Source organism: Drosophila hydei, unplaced genomic scaffold, assembly GCF_003285905.1.
Source record: "Drosophila hydei strain 15085-1641.00,03,60 unplaced genomic scaffold, DhydRS2 tig00008114-arrow-pilon, whole genome shotgun sequence".
Classification (NCBI taxonomy): domain Eukaryota; kingdom Metazoa; phylum Arthropoda; class Insecta; order Diptera; family Drosophilidae; genus Drosophila; species Drosophila hydei.
Window position 1 is genome coordinate 919,899 of NW_022045827.1, and position 17,654 is coordinate 937,552.

At 34.5% G+C, this 17,654-nt stretch overlaps 1 protein-coding gene across 4 annotated transcripts in view; it reads right to left on the reverse strand.

Annotated features, from left to right (window-relative positions):
- LOC111594226 (neural-cadherin) overlaps window positions 1-17,654 on the reverse strand; it is a 138,987-nt gene that overhangs the window by 90,024 nt on the left and 31,309 nt on the right. For all 4 annotated transcript variants that reach the window (XM_030224364.1, XM_030224362.1, XM_030224363.1 and 1 more), the window contains exons 5-10: window positions 16,793-17,026; window positions 16,537-16,728; window positions 14,057-14,247; window positions 7,836-8,025; window positions 4,961-5,143; window positions 2,737-2,923 (exon numbers count right to left, since the gene is read on the reverse strand). In XM_030224364.1, coding sequence (XP_030080224.1) covers window positions 2,737-2,923; window positions 4,961-5,143; window positions 7,836-8,025; window positions 14,057-14,247; window positions 16,537-16,728; window positions 16,793-17,026 — 1,177 coding nt within the window. The remainder of the gene's footprint in view (window positions 1-2,736; window positions 2,924-4,960; window positions 5,144-7,835; window positions 8,026-14,056; window positions 14,248-16,536; window positions 16,729-16,792; window positions 17,027-17,654) is intronic.

Below are 17,654 nucleotides of genomic sequence, written 5' to 3' on the forward strand. Positions count from 1 at the left end.
TCGATGTTTATTAATTTTAGAATTCCGCAAATAGCCAAAGCTTAGTTTTGACTAGAATTATGTTTCCTGATTCAAAATGAATTTTTGCACATCAAATTGGATTTTTATGCTCGTTCAGCAGGCGCAAAGAGTATATTGGTGGTGTGACTAGAAGCTTGGCTCGTTTGTAGCAGCAACTTATAATGTTTTATATGCTCTTATATACGTCCACGAAGTGGCTGGAGAGTCTGTTCATACTGCAACTTATCAAACATATTGAAGCTAGACTCTTGAAATATTTGAACTATATTGTTAGTTAGACTATACCTACTGCATAGAGTTGCCTGTATATGCTTGTCTTTTAATGTATTCACTAGTTTCTAGTTACGTTCACTTGCGTATGCTATAGATACGAAGTTGCCACGCCCGCACTAAGCATATTCCAAAAGAAGTACTAGAAATATGGCAGCTAGAAAAGTTCGCATAAAACTATATGAATATATATATATATAAATATATATATATATGATATATAAATATGATAAGTATAGAATATGACTATGCCCCTTAAGACTTTATCTTCTACAATTTCATAATTAAAATTAAATTAAATTAAACTTTAATTAAAATTTTTAAAATTCTTAAAATTTGTTTGCTACTTAATTATAAATAATAAATAATAAATAAATTTGAATTAAAAATTATATATATAAAATATAAATATAAAATATAAAATATACTATAGATTATAGGCTACAGATTTAGAACAAGGAACTAAGGCATATTGTAAACGTATCTCTGATGACTTTCTCTAGAAATATTTTCATAGATACAGATAATTCCATAGATTTTCTGGCTCTCAAATGACTTGATGTTGATTCAGCTGGGACGCAGAGTCAAACGCGCAAATTTCATAATTGTGATTTTATAAAAGTCATTTAATTCATGCCATAAAATTTGCATTTAAATTTAATATTTTATGCTCGTTATAAATACTATTGGCCATGCTCGGATTGGCTCAGAACAGACAAATATCTATTAACTGGAAAATTGAAAATGAAATGCATTTTGCGGCTGCTGTCGATGATTTTAGTTTTGGCAAATGTTTTCGTTAAATGCAAATTCATTTGCCAGCACAAATCCGCGTTTGTGGGCAGCTGCGTATCCAATAAAAGCCAAAATGCACTTGCCTAAATACACACGCACAGAGAGAGAGAGAGAGAGGGAGAGAGACACACTCGCCACAACATGTGACCTATTTGGGTTGCCCACGTGGTCAATATTTATCGTAGATATTCGATTTAGGCAGGCTGCAAACAAGCGGCGCAGCTATGCAAATAGCCAAAATGTCAGTAAAAACTGAATGAAGCCGAAGCCGAGAAACTATTGCACAATTTTATGTTGACAAGCGAAATGTTTAGCAACAACAGCAGCAGCAGCAGCTGGCTAAAAGCAATCGCATTTAACTACAATTTTATATAAGACTGTACAGAAATAATGGCCTAAATGTGTTGTGTGTGTGCGTATTGGGACTCCTTCAAACTAAAACAAGCTCAAAATGATTTTCAATTCTAGACCAATTTGTATTAGCTAATGGATAGCTAGATGGATTCTAGGGTAAATAACTTCCTTTAGCTGGGTTACGGCTATTGATAATAAATTTGAAAAAATTTACAAATTTGAAAATTTTTAAAATTTGTTAACTTTATAAAATTTAAACAAATTTAAAAAAAATTTTAAAGTTTTAAAATTTTTTAAAAATTGTAAAATTTGTGCAAATTTAAAAATTTGAAACTTTTTTAAAAATTTGTTAAATTTGAAAATTTTTTAAAAATTTGTTAAATTATAAATTTTTGTAAAAATTTGAACATTTTTAAAGAAACTTAAAAATTTGAAAAAATTTGAAAAATTTTTAAAAATTGTAAAATTTTTTTTGAAAATTGTAAAATTTGTACAAATTTGAAAAAGTTGTTATAATTTGAGAACATTTGTTAAATAGTGTACAAATTTGAAAATTTATAAAACAATTGAAATTTTTTTAAAAATTGGAAAAATTTGAAAATTTAAAACATTTTAAACAAATTGAAAAAAGTGTGAAATTTGAAAAAAAAAATTGTAAAAGTTTGCAAAATTTGTAATTATTTGAGAATGTATAAAAATTTGTAATAAATTGAAATATTTGTAAAAATTAAAAAAATTTGCAACAATTTGAAAAATTTGTAATAAGATGAAAAATGTGTAATAATTTGAACAAATTTGTATCAAATTATATAAATTGGTAAAATTTCGTTATGCTGCTCTTTGGTTTCTCATGTCCATCAAGTTTAAATCCACCAAGACTCAACTTTCAAGTAATGGACTTCATTCGCTTTGAGCTAGTTTACATTTTTTTGGTTTCATTTACAATGAATTACAACGAATTTAAACAGCTTTGTAGCTCACATTGCAGGCATTTGTAAATATGAGTAATTTAATATATTCGGAGTAATTTAATATATTTAGTAATTTAACGCCTGTACTTCATCTACTCACTACTCAAATGATTTCTAGATCACACAACACTTGTGTATATATTGAATTTAGACTCATTTTGGCAATTGAATTAGGCTTTGCTCTATTTATTTGTGCTCTTCAAAGAATTTATACAAATATTTCAAATGTCATTTATTGCGACTGTCGGTGGCAATCAGCCTGGCTACATGTTGGATGGACTGAAGTGGGCCTTTTGTGTTTGAGGTGAGGTTGTGGGTGACTTACCTGAATTGGGTCCATTGCTGTTCGGCCGCGCCGATGGGGCACCATCGCGTGCCTCTACCTCGAGGGCGTAGGCGCCCTTCTTCTCCCTGTCGAACACGGTTTTGGTAAAGATTTCGCCGCTTTGCAAATTAATTTCGAAAAATTCTTTGCCCTCGTTACGTGGCGAGTCGACGATGTAGTAGTAGACCTGCAAGTACATGCAACACATGCCGTTAGAAGTGGAAAATGAAAAAATATATATATATCCATTTTCATTTTTGCGCTCTTGACAAATCAAAAAGTTGTCAGGAAGTTAATTAAAACATGTCGAGTTCAAAGAGGAAATTGTCCCAAAAATTTAAATCAAGCGCCAAAACTGCGCAAAACATCGAGAGCAGCTTTAATCATAATGAAAATGATGCTGATGCTGATGCTGATGCTGATGATGGGGCTAATGATAATCAGCTGTTGGGCGTCTTGCAGCAAATTTTGTCGCGGCTATAAATGAAAAACGCTAATTAGTGCAGACATTTTGCGCGTACATGCAAATTACTTGGCTGCAGGACACGAAATGTGGCCAAGAGAATGGCCAACAACAGCAACTTCAGTTACCAGTTCTCAGCTCACCCAATACCCATTACCATTTAGCCGTCACCCAAGTACCATATTATTATAATCGCGGCCATAGCTGCGGGCCTTTGGCAGCCCCTTTCATGTCCTGGCCTGGCCCCAAGGTCTGGCCGTCAGACGCATAAAGAGCGCTGCGCAGACTGCTACGCTTTTTCTCTTCTTTTCTTTTTCCCCCCCACCCGCTGTGAACTTTCACTAAGGGCTTAGCGTACTTAAGGGCGTGTGAAAATACTGCAGAAAGAGAGAAAAAAAACTGTGGCAACTCTTTGACATTTATAAGCTCAGCTGCCAGATGAGCAAAAGGCGACAAAAGCAGCAAGCGAAAAAAAAATACAATTATAGCGGAGCGTGGAGCGCGAATGGAGCTGGAAGTGTGAACATTCGCTGTAAATAACTGAGAGCAAGACGAGGCAGAGAAGGCAGAAGACAGCAATGCGGCTGAAAACTGTTTTGCTTTTTAAAAAACACTTTAGCTAAACTTAATGCAAAACTTATTTAAATATTGTTTTACTTAATATTTTTAAATGTGTGGCAACTCTGTTATGCAAATTTTTAGATTTAAAGCACTTAACTAAATGTTGGGAAGCACTGAGAATACTGTAATGAGGATAGATATATAACCAAGCTTTGGTAAATGAATGGCATATGCATATTTTTGACTAGGTGGCAACGCCAACATTGGAGAACTTTAAGCTAATTATAGACTTCAAGACAAGCTAAACAAAATGCCATATAAATTTATATTAAAGCTTTCTCAAAAAATATCATGTATAATCTTTTAACTAGGTGGCAACGCCAACATTTCAGAACTTTAACCTAATGTTAAAACACAGCAAACGCTAAGTGAAATGCCATATTTATTTATGTTTAAGCTTTCTCAAAAGATATCATATGTAAACTTTTAATTAGGTGGCAACCCCAACATTTCAGAACTTTAATCTAATGTTAAAACACTGCAAAAGCTAAACGAAGTACCATATATATTTATGTTTAAGCTTTCTCAAAACATATATTATATTTAATTGTTAACTAGGTGGCAACGCCAACTGCTGATGTTAATAATTTAATAACATAATCTTAAGGCACTATTCACAGTCTACTTATGCAGTGTGAAGTAAGGTAAAAATGAAGTCATTTGCTTATTTTGAACCAGGTGGCAACACCTACTCATAGCAATGCTAGCTCTGGTATCACTAGACCTAATGCAAAGGCTCTAAGACTTAGTTGGATGTAAGCTCCAACTTATACTGTTACTAGTTAACATAATGTTAAAGGATTTCAATGTTAATTCACTGTAAGCTTGAAGCGCTTTTCTAGCACATTAAGCAAATGGCGCTTTAAAGTGTTGCCACATCCCAACACAGCCACACAGGCAACTGACAACTGCCAACTCTGCTCTGTAACTCTTTACTTTTTTTATTCCTTTTTTTTTTTTTCTACTGCCCGCTTCATGGTTCACACAGTCATTCATTTGCCAACAATCGCCTGGCATTTCCGCAACTGACATTACCTGTTACCCCAGGCCCTGTCCCTACCCCTGGCCAGAGCCCATCTAAGGGCTGGGGTTAAACTGGCTGCTGCTGCACTCAATTTATTCGAGCTTCACGCTACTCACCTGATTATTTGGGAATGTGCCATCCTTGTCAATGGCGTTCACTTGCGTCACTTTGGTGCCAATCGGCTCGCCCTCCAGCACCGTTTCCTGTTCGCGTTCGGTGAATAACGGTATTTCGTCATTAACATCCTCGAGCATTATGTAAACGGTCGCTTCCGATGCCAATTGCTGGGCGCCATTGTTCTGTGAGGCAAAAAAAAAAAAATGGAAAATGGTGAAGATGAAATGGGAACATTCTCAGAAAAACAAATAAATAAAAATAAAATAAATTTTAAATTAAATTTTCAATTGCAAAAAAAAAAAAAAAAAAACAACGAAAATCGAATTGAAGACAAAAATGCTGTCAGCAAAGCAGTAAAAATATTTTATGCGCAACATTTGAGGTTTATGTGTTTTTAATGAGCTAACCTTTTTCTCTCTGGGAAGAGAGCGAATATTGATTGATTGACTGATTGAGCAAATGCAAATGCATTAACAAATATCAAAGCTTTATTAGCCTAAAATTGATTTGAATTGCCTGTTTTACGCGCAGGCCACAGCTGACGACGACTCAGTTATTGAACTTATGTTTATTTGCCCATGCTACGTATATTAATTAAGCCAATGATATATGCTAGATCTGCAAATGAAACATGAAACACGTGTGTGTGTGTGTCTGTGTCTATTTGCATTAATGCGACAGCACATGAAACTCAATCAGAGCGCCCCAAAGACTGTGCAAAGTTGGCAATACGAACATGAATTATTTATGTTTGCCAATCTCGTTTTATTTTTTATTTTTGTTTTGTTTTTGGCCAAATATTAATTTGCCAGTTTTCCAGTTAATAAGACTCGGTGCAGGCAGCTGTAAACTATGACTAGGTTTGAACAGGCAAATGGAACTGTTTGATAAAGGCCATGCATAAATAAACAACTATCAAATATCTATGCCAGTTGAGCTTGTCACAAATATAGAGATGTCTGTCTAGCCGGCTGGTTTGTCAACTCGACTTTGGCAAAGTTTAACGTGCTTACTGAAATAAGTCTTCAACAGTTCTTTGATATCTTGTTGACAAATTGAGATTTGAAATCATTTCCTATGTTGCTGTTTAAGTTATTGGTAAATAAATATTGAAACGTTTCATTCAAACTTAAACACCTAAAGCGCTCTCAGCGTAGTACATGAACTATTTCTCACATAAACTCATAGATTCAGCTTCAATATAAAACCAGAAAAAGTCTAATTTGTTAAACTCACTTTCTTGCACTGCAACTGCTTGCTATATTAGCAACTTGAACTGCTTTACTCGGGAGTGCCCAACTAGAAGATATCCTGACCTTGCTAAGGGAAATTGACTACTCAACAACTTTCGCTCTAAGCTCATTTTTGACAGCATAAATCTTTGATATGGGACTGGAGCTGAAGTGGGCAGTTAAATAAGTTCGAGGATCAACTTAATCTAATCAGCAAATTTGTAGCTGCTGCTCTTATGGTAATCAAGTTACGCTTTAAAAGTCAAATGAAGTCTATGAGATGAGTTATTAAAGAAATTGATGAGTTCAGAGCGCAAATGGTATACAGGTTAAAGTCTTTATGAAGAGGACACTTTGAGTCGAACTAGTCAAGCACGTTGGTTCACAAGACTCTAACAGGCAGCAAGAGGCGTGGCATACTATATATATATATATATATATATAACTATATGTATTCTATCTAGGAATCCACATCTGAAACGCTCCAGACTTTATCTTCACGAGCTGTGGCTGCTCATCTTTAATAAATATACTGAAGGGAGTCGGCCACGCCTTCTTATTTCTGATTGCCTACTTTAAATGGCTTAGAGATTTCTCATAAAACGAATTCTTTGGCACTTTCAGCATTGGTTAATTTCTAGCTGTTTTTAGCCTTAAATTGAACAGCTCAAAAACCCTTTTGCTATATACAAAATATTAATATTTTTAAACTATTTTCTACAGTGCTAAATTATTAGTTAAACTGAATAGCAATATTTTCATTTAATTTTGATTTCAATAAAATATTTCGACAAACTTTTCTAGTTAACCGCAAAGCATTTCTTTTATAAACATTTTACGAAAATTTTATAATTAAAATTTTAAAAGAATTTCGAGTTTATTTATGCAGCAACCGCAAAAATGTTTAAAAAAAAAGCATGTAAAAATGTTGCTGACATTTGCAAAAAGTGCATTAGAGCAGATATTTGTAATGTGGACTAATGCCATGTAGTGGGATATTTAATTAACTGCATTTAATGCGAATGCAATTGAATTTTAATGGCACACAGAGACACACACACAGCTGGCTGGCCTTTGGGAGCAGCGAACACATCATTTGTGGCATTTGTTGCATGGCAGCAGCAGCGACTCGCCACAGCTGCTGGTCATGTTTTAATTTATTTGAGCAGCTGAAACAATTTGTCAATAATTTCAGCATTGCTGAATGGCCGCACTAATGAGCTGCATTAGAGCTATGGTTTAGCCAGAGAGAGAGAGAGAGAGAGAGAGATACAGCAGTGATTGAAATTCAATTGCGAATCGCACTACATCTGCCTGCCTGGCTGTCTGTCAATCAGTCAATCAGCTGCGCAGCTGCTCAGAACTAAATCAAGCTGCAGTCAAATTGAGTTGGCAGCTGCACGCGCTCATCGCATGCCTGCAAACTCGCGCAAGTAATTAAAACTTTTCAAATAAAATAATTACAAACGTATTTCGAAGTCACTCTCAAATGCAAAAGTCAAATACAGCTTAATTGCTTGAGAAGTTGTTCAACTTTTTTGGGCTTTTGTGCTAAGCAAACAATTTACAACTAGAAACCGAAACTGCAACTGAAATGTAAATTGAAATGGAAGTGGAAGTGGAATTTCGTCAAAGCACTTACCTCCACGCGTATGGTCAAATTGTATTCCTTGATGCTCTCATAGTCCAGCGGATGATTGACTTTTATGTCGGCCCACGTGTCGCCATTGTCCGGTCTTTGTTGCAGGTAGAACGTGTGAAACTTGTTCGTCTGCGCCGTCGACCCAGGCATTAGTCTATAGAACACAGTCGGATTGCCCTCGATGCCAGAGCTGCGCACGTTTGTTCCACACACACACACACACAAAGGTGTAAAGAAAAAAATGTTGTGTGAGTAAAATGCTTTGCAATTGATCTTAGCTCGTTAGTTGTTAGTGTAGACAGAGTTGAGCTACATGATATATGGGTTAGCAATGATGAGTTTATGCTACAAATGTTGTAAAATACTTTTCAAACATTTCAAAAATCAAACTATTATTTAAGTATTTAGTTGGATTAAGATTAAGGTTTGCAGCAAGCAACAGGTGCTTGGAGACAAACCGAAAAAAAAGTTAGTTAGAAGCGCTTAATGAACTTTTTTAAGATATATTAGTAACACGCACACACTCACACGCACACGCACACTCACTCACACACACACACATGCAACACATCAAAATACAAAAAGTTTGATTTACGACACAAAAGAATAACAAAAATTTCATTTTCAAGACTTTCGACAACAGAAAAAAAGTATTGCGCTTCAAATTGCAGATTTTCCCGTTTTCGTGCAAATAAAACACAAAAAAAAACACAAGTGAAGAAGTTGAGTAATAAGAGGAAAAGCCAAGAAAATTTCACTGCGTCAAAAGAAATGAAAAAAAAAATGGCTTCAAAAAACATTTAATTGCCATTCGAGTGTCAAAAAGTTGTTGAAGTAAATTCTAGGCTGGCTCTTCGAGCACTGTGTGTGTGGGCAGGAGGAGGTGTTGGGGGTGTAGGAGGAGGTACAGGAGCTGGTATACGCGGCGACGGCAGATGATGATTGTTTGCTTTCGTGTGTACAGTGGGCGAGGCGCAGATAATGAAAAACAAATTAGGCAAAGGGAGCAAACAAACAAAATAAATTTTATTTGCACTTGGACAACACTTGCAGCTGACAGTGGCAGAGCGAGCAAAAAAAAGAAAACAAAAAAAAAAGAAATACAAAAATGTAGACCCAAAGGAAAAAAACGGGAAACTTTTGATTCGGGCATAAGAAAATCTGTCAGACTGCGCAAAAATGTGGCCGCCCAGGACGAGCGCAAAAAGTATATATCTAAACATGATAGAAACATATATATTTATATATATATGTGTCTATAGATATATGTATATATGACACAAAAAATCGGTTGCAAAAAGTGGAGAGTGTGAAGGGTGTTTATTTTTCTGTTTTTTGTTTTGGTTGGTTGGGAATAAATTTATGTGGATTGCATGAAAATGTTTGGCATTTTATATATAATTCATGTAGGTAGGTGTTGAGTGTGTGTGTGTATTTGGTATATATATCAATTGGTTTGGATCGATTGTATTGCAAAAAAAAACAAAACTAGTTTCGTGTCTTCCATGTGAATTTTCTTTCAGTGTATGTTCATTGTGTTTGCTATGCTGAGCACCTTTTTTTCAGCTAAATATTTATTCTCCTGGCTTGCAGTTGGCACCTAAAATGCTAAGACTATCTAATATTTGTATAGCTATAGTCTTTGGAGGCTTAAAACACATGAAATAGAAATAAAGCTTAAACATAAATTAAGTAAGTAAAACACCTTGCAATTGGCTATGTCCAACTGCTTAATGCTCTGTTCACAATGTCAGGGAAGCTTGAAGATGCTCAAAGCAGATGTTTTTAGTTTTTATTTTGGAATTTAATAATAAAATCTCATGTGAGCTAATTTTATTTTAATTTAATAATAATATAACAGTCAATTATTATAATACTTAGATTTTAACAGCGTGAAATCTATTTATATATATATATATAAATATTATAATAATTATAGTCAAGGTAGTTCTGGAATATGAATATATAGAATATATATTTTGCCGCTCAATTGTTGAAACTCATATCAGAGTAGTCCAAACGCAACAGTTGTTTCACTTAATATTTTATATCATTTTTTTTTATTTCATATATATTTAATTTCTAATATAATATGATTATATCTTTATGAAGAGATTTTTCTCTATATTGTTATATATTTCAAATCATTTTTTTAAATTTATTTGATTTATAAAACTGAATTGAATATAAAAAACTTTTCCCTCTTATTATATATTTAGGATAATTAATTAAAATATATTTATTCTAAAACTGCGTAATTTTGATGTCCTGTAATATGAAAAATCTTTTTATTGTATATTATTTATTTCGAATAATTATTTATAATTTATTTCCTATATAAAACTAAACTTATGAGGTCCTAAAATATGAAGAAATTTTTCTCTCTATTTATTTATATTTATATATTATTGCTCGAAATCTATGCAGTAAAAGAATTGTTCACAGACAGCTACAAGTTAGATTGATGCTAGAGGGCAATTGTTGAGCAGCTGCGCCGTTTGTTAAGCTGCAGTAATAATAATTTTGAGTTGAACACGGACAGACTTTAACATATAGCTCTTGTATAACCCTGTGAACAGCGCATTTATGTAATCTATATCTATATCTATACATATATATAATTATATCTATGAGTATAGCACACTTTTAGCTACTAGTTTGGCATGTCTAACAGTTATCGCTAAGTGTGACCCTCTTTTTGAAACGCATATCGTTATTATTGCGGTTGTTGTTGTTGTCGGCTTAAATGCATCTTACACTCAGCAAACACTTGACAGAGCGAGCATTAAGCGCACTAAAAACAACAGCAACAGCAACGGCAACAAGAAGAAGGAGAAGACTGAAAACAAACACATTTATTATGAGATACGCGCACTTGAAAACTCAGCCCACACGCGCGCTCACACACACGCCTAATAGCACACACAAACACACCCACATAATGTATATAAACCTATTTTATATACACGTACATACAGTAGAGTAGTATAAGAAGTTGACAATTTTGTGCTGGGACAAGATAATTGCAAACAGAAAAAGTAAAGAAGAAACTAAACTGGAAAGAAAAATATTTTGTTAACTCTTTTTTTTTTGTTTTTGGTTTTTTTTTTTTAATTTATGTTCGACGTCAGTAAAAGCGAAACCCAGGCACGTTTAATAGTTGGCAATTTCCTAAATACTTAGCATAGAAATGAAATTTACTTAGAGAGCACACGAACTAAGGCGGGTGCTGATGCTGGTTCTGGTGCAGGTGCTGCTGGTGCTGGCGCCACGGTGCGTATGTGCAATATATATATGCTTTAAGTGCATTGCTTTTAGTGCTAACAATATAAAAAAAAAACTAAGGAAACTAGGTAAAAACATGAAGAAAAAAAAAGGGAACTGAGTCTGCCAGTGGCCACAAAACTGACGCATAATTAAAACGTCAGTGGCATGTGTTTGCCCCTTGCGTTAAGTTAATGCGGCAGCAGCAGAGATAAAGAGCTGAAGAGAGATAGTAAGAGTGGAAGACTAGCCAAGTCCAAAGTCATTTCAAGTTTTTAATTGCAATTATAAAAATAATAAAAACTTTATTTCAACTAACTTTTCGTTTGCATTTGCGCAACTCGCGCTCTAGCTGGACACTGGTCATGGACATTAAATATTAGCATAGCTAAGCCACATTTGATTAAACAAACCAAAAAAATAAATAACTTTTAGCTACTTGAACCCAGACTTAAACTAATTTTTTTTTGTAATTTTTATACAGCTTGGAATGAGTTTTTTTTCTGATATATTCTCAGTCTAGACTAAAATGAAAAATCAATTTTATATATATTTGTGCAGTTTGTGTGAGTTGTGCAAAGTTTTGCTTGGTGCTTGATTGGAGGTGGAGGTGACTGATGAAGGCGGATGGAGTAAAGGTGGCCAGCGGCTGGAGCGTAAGCAAATGATATGAGACTTATATCAAAATATATATAATATATATATATATATATATATATATCCAATTATTGGCTCACACTGCAGCCGCTCTAAACAACAACTAGAACAACATTCAGTACACACATAAACATCTACAAAGAAATACGACAAAAAACCAACACCAAAAAATAATGAAGAAAAAGACGAAACTGAAGGCAAATGATTTTTGGATGAAAACTAGAAAAACTGAACACCTAGAAAATATTTATTGAATATTTATTTTATAACTAAGCAAAAAAAATGGCAATGATATTTAGTTTTTTTTGTTGCTTATATTTTATTTTTAATTTATATTTGGTTTGTTTTTGTTTTAATTTTATTTTGCAACTAACAGACCTGGCTTTGATCGAGACGACTTTGCCGCCAACGGGCATATTTTCCTTGACATAGATCGGCCCATAAACGGTATGATCCCAAACGGGCGGATTGTTGGCACGATCGACCACATCGATCTGCACTTCGACCGTACGCGACAATGGCGGATAGCCCTTGTCTTGGGCCATCGCCTCTAATTTGTATGTCTCGCGCTGTATGTTTCAATGCGATAGTTTTTTTTTCAGTTTTTTTTTCGATTTTTTTCAAAAATTCAAAATCAAGCGAGCATTTGGAAAAAAACAAACACAGAGACACGTCGACAAAGTTTTAGGTAAAAAATCGACAAAATACAAACAAAATTTATAGTCATAGTTGTTTAAAAAGAAAAAGAAGAGGAAAAATGTAACAAAAATTTATAGCAAAATCGAAATTTGATAGACTGAACCAACACCTCTCAAGGAAGTTAAAAAAAGCAAAAAATTATTTTTTTTTGCAGAAACCTGACATTAGTTTCTTACGAGCTTTTTCTTATCGTTTTGTTTTTTATTTTCGATAATTTTTCTGGCAGTGCAAATTATTTGTTTTTTTTTTTTAGTCTCGACCCTAGCCTTCAAAATGTTTGAAAAAAAAAAATAAAAAAAAATTCTTTGTTGTATAACAAAATTGGCATACATAAAAATACAAATATATAATTATATTTATTATTATTAATATTTAGATATTATAGTATTTCAGATAAGTTAAGATATATATTATCGAACTAAACGTGGCATAACAAAATCAAACTGAAAAAGGGCTTTGTGCATTTCGAGTATTACAATTTTTATAGCATACTTTTTGAATATATTGAAATTTCTTTTCATTTATTTTCATTTCTTTTCGTGTTTCGACTATTGTTTTTTAACATTTTTGAACACTTTGTGAATATATATAGATATATAGAGAGAGAGTTTTATTTTATCGTAATTACCTTGTTGTTTCCTATGGCCTTAAACTAAACTGCAACCTTGTATAGAGTACATTTTTTTCATATTGTTTTCATTAGTTTCCCAATTTCCCAATTAAAACCGAACCAACACCAAAATTCTTCAGTTTACAGTTATTTTAAGCGATTCTTTTTACCTGCTGTGTGGGGTTTTTGTTGACTGAGAGAGAGAGCGAGAGAGACAGCGAGAGGTGGGGAAAGAAGTCAGAGTATTGGGTAAGCAATTCCAATGGGTAATGTGTTAGGTGGGTGAGAGTTGCAGCAAAATGCAAAAGTACCCAACAACCGCCGTCTGCGAGAGACGGACATGGGGAACAAAGAAACGAAACAAAACAAAACAGGAAAAAAATTGCTTTGCTCAAAACAAACACCAACAACAGCATTTGATTTTGGTCTTCTTTTGCTTTTCAAATTTTAACGAATTTCGATTTCGGTTTCGATTTCGACATTGTTGATGGTTGGCAAAAAAATGTTTGAGCTTTTACGATAGGCCACAAAAAAGTTGTATCGTAAAAATGGTTTTAGTTCAAAATGTTAAGTGTTAGACGAGAGACAGAGAGAGAGACGGCTTAACGGGTAGAGGCCGTATGTTAAAAATACTTGTACTGGAAAAGCTTACAGCTATGGTTTCGTTAAGTGAGCAAAGCTTCGTTGAGCGAGCGTACATTACGTTTCGTTGAGTAAGCTTGTTAGCAAAGACACAATCCAAAACGGTAACGTAAATGCAACTCGTTGAAACGAGCTCCGACTCGGAAGCTTAAGCCTATGTTAGCCAAAAATGCTGTTACATATGAACAAACATACAAAAAAAAAAACGATAAAGACTAGTTATGTTAAGCTAACAGCTGTTAGGCTTCGTTGTTTGTTAGCAACTTCAACTTGGCTTCATTATGCTTGCTGGTAGTAGTAGTAGGTGTAGTGTAGTTGTTTAGTGTGTAGTGTAGTTGGCTATACAAACCTGGCCTTAACCGATGTTACAACCGTACCCACAGTGACATTCTCGCGTATATGGATTGGCCCATAAATGCTCTTATCCCATATGGGTGGCTTATTATTACGATCGACGACATCTAACTCAACATCAACATCGGCATATGAGGGCGGATCGCCGCGATCGGAGGCGCGCACGCGTAGACGATAACGATCGCGCTGTTGAGTTGTGTTTGATTGAATTTTAAATTACAGCAGTTGTTAACAGCCAAAGGAGTTAGCCACAAATGTTAGTTGTATGGTTCGTGTATTGGGTGAGACGTAGTTAGTGTGCGTGTTACGTTACGATTACGTATATTGTATGGCATCGTTGTCGTTATGTTAAATTCAAATTTAATTTTTCATTATAGATAGTTAATATTTAAAACATAAATGAAAATGAAAAATGTTTAACACAAATACTTCGAAATTGGGTAAAACACTTTTGGGATTTATTATAATAATAAAAGCTTTTTTTTATGTTTGTAGGAATTAAGCAGGAATTGGATGGGTTCTTCTTTTGGTTAGCATTTGAGATAAACATATTTGGGACTTAATTATAGGACTAATTTGGTTTATTTATTTTGCATATTTTGACGAGACTATCGAGAGAAACTGATGAAGTTTTTGGTTTTCTGTTAAGTTTTATGTTGACGTTATGTTAGCTAACAGCAGGACTACAGAGTTACGAATTTTTATTATGTATGTTTACAGTCCGCTAGATTTGCTAGCTTAAGGTCCAGTTATATGATTATATACAACATGAAGTACTGGAGTAGGCGCTGTCACAAACACGCGCACAGAAAGTTAGTTTCTATTTGAGGTTAGCTTACGAATGGTGAGCGAAATTGTTGTTCTTGTTGTTGCTGGGTTAGCACAAAGTATGACGGTAAAAATGATAACAGACACTTAACAGATTACTTACAGGATAACAGCCCTAGTCGATAGTAATCGATAACATCGTTGGAAAATCAAAAAGAAACAGAAAACATTAACTCGCCTCGATTAGCTGAGCTTGTCGCATCAAATTCAAATCAATGTAAATCATATATAGAAAAGGTGCATTTAAATTATATATATATATATATTGATCTATATTTCTATATTTATGTAGAAACGTTGCCCAGTCGCTGTAGCTGGCAAAAAGTATTGAAATGTCGACTGGCATGCAAAAATGCGTCACTTTCAGTTTTGCTGATATGAAAATTCAAAATCAAAAAAAAAAAAAAAAGAATAATAATAATAAACAAATATATATATATTTATATAGATGTTAAATATTTGACAGCTGTCAGCGAGAGACCTTCAAAAAATCGCATAGTCTCGACAAAAAAACCGCTTGATCTGATTCGCTTTTGTTTTAGTTTTTGGGGAAAGGTTTGTGTGGGAGTTTTTTGGGGTTAGCAAAAATTAAAAAATAATAAATATATATATAAATATTTATATATATATATATATTTATTGGCATACAAAATCAAGCTACAAATTGTAAAAAATTATTTTGTAGTTTTATGATTTTTGTTTTGTTTATTTTTGTTGCCTTCAAAAATGACACAACGATGCTCAAAAATAGGCGTGATCGTTTCGGCGGGACTACCCTCAACGCATAACCATTTTGGCCCCCTTTTGTTAACTTATATTAGCTTAAGTTTTAGTTGCCTAATACCACAAAAATAGTTAGAAGCAGCTGGCAGTTAAAAGCCTTTTTTATACACCTTGCTCCAGTTGCCTGGCTACATTTATCCAGTCTACTAATTACGCTCTTCCTCTTACTTTGTTTAATTTTTTTTCTTAGTGTATTTGTTGATTTGTTTCAAAAAATGTTAAAAATCAATTCGCTTGGCATTTTTTTTTTTTTTTTGCTTAGATTTAATTGAGCCAATTACGCACTCTAAGCTAAACAAAACAAAAACAAAAGTTGATAACTAAAGAGAAAAACTAACTGAAAAGTTGAAACACAAAGCGCACATATATATTCTAGATATATATCTATATATATATGGGGCATTTTCTTATATATATTTTATACTTTTTTATTTCGCTTCTTTTCGAATGTGACACAAAAACTTGCACTGCTTTGCACACTTCGAATTCGAATTCGAGTGAGTGAAAAAAAAACTTGCCGCCCTGGCGTGTTTCAGACGGGGGCGGGGTCTCTTAAACAAAAGTAAGGTGCAGTTGAAATCATAATGAGAACTGAATAATTACAAATTTCTGCTACAACTCTGGACTCTGAGTCTGGCGGCGCTAAGCGCTCAGCTCACGATTGCTTCGATTTGTTAGTAAGGGAAATAAAAAAGTTTGTTTTGAAAACTTTTCATATTAATTTTTTTTTTTGGTTTTCTTTTTTGTCTTTTTCATAAATGTAAATCATAAAACTTGGTTAGTTGGGTTCGCAAACTCAAAAAGATTATAACGAATAGAATAGAATAGAGTCTGGTGGCTATGGCTGGGAAATCAAACACTTACGTCAAGCGGCTTCTTGAGCACTATCCAGCCGGACTCGGCCTGTATATCGAAATACTCCAGATCGTTGGGATTGAAGGGCGCACTCAGGCTATAGACTATGGCGCCATTGTTGTCGGCATCTTCGTCGGAGGCGGAAACACGCAAGATGTTCGTGCCAATGCTGGCATCCTGCTTAACATTCTCCACATATTTCTGCAATTATAAGGCAAGGACTTGGAGACAAAAGTCCAGGTGTCTTTGGGCGGCAACCACTCACCTGTCGATCGAACAGCGGCGGATTGTCGTTGACATCGGTTATCTCCACGGTGAACGAGCACACGCCCTCCAGGCTGGGATCACCCTGATCAGTTGCCTTCACCGTCACCGACACGAACTTGCCATCGTCACCCTCACGATCGAACACCTTGTTCGTGGACACTTCGCCGGTCTCCTCGTCGACGGTGAATTTGGTGCCCTTTTGATTCGGTTGCTGCACAATCGAGTATTTAACCTGACGGGCGACAAGAACATGCAAAATAGCTTAATGATTGACACAGTTTTCATTATTATGGGCGTGGTGCAGCCGATACGACACGACACGACATGCAACATCGCCTCGGAACAGGTGCATTGAACTTGAGCGTGTGGCAGCTCCGCTCAAATCTCGACACGAAATCTATCGCGCGACTAATATAATTTACCATAAACTGCTTTTGGTGAGTGGCCCACAAATCACATGCCTCTAATTATGAGTGCCCACCTATAATAACAGTTGACTTTAAGTTGATTCTACAAAAAACCCCTAGAAGAGAGCGTTATTTCTGAAAGATCCATATGGGGGTCTGTGATAAGGTTTGATTGCTCCATGGAAAACGTTGCATGTAAATATGCATTAAAACTTGGCTGCATCTAATATCCTTTTCTTTTATCGATTATAGCTGCTATCGATTATTAAGGCTATCGATGTTAAGTTACTGGAAAGCTTTGAGGAGCTATTTTTATGCTTAAGATAAGATCTGGCTTGTTCTCAACTACCAGTTACTCTTGCAATATTGTCCATGCTGGCAACTATCGATATATCGATAACATTGATAGTTAATACTATCATTTTTTGGCGCTGCAAATCTACAATAGACTTT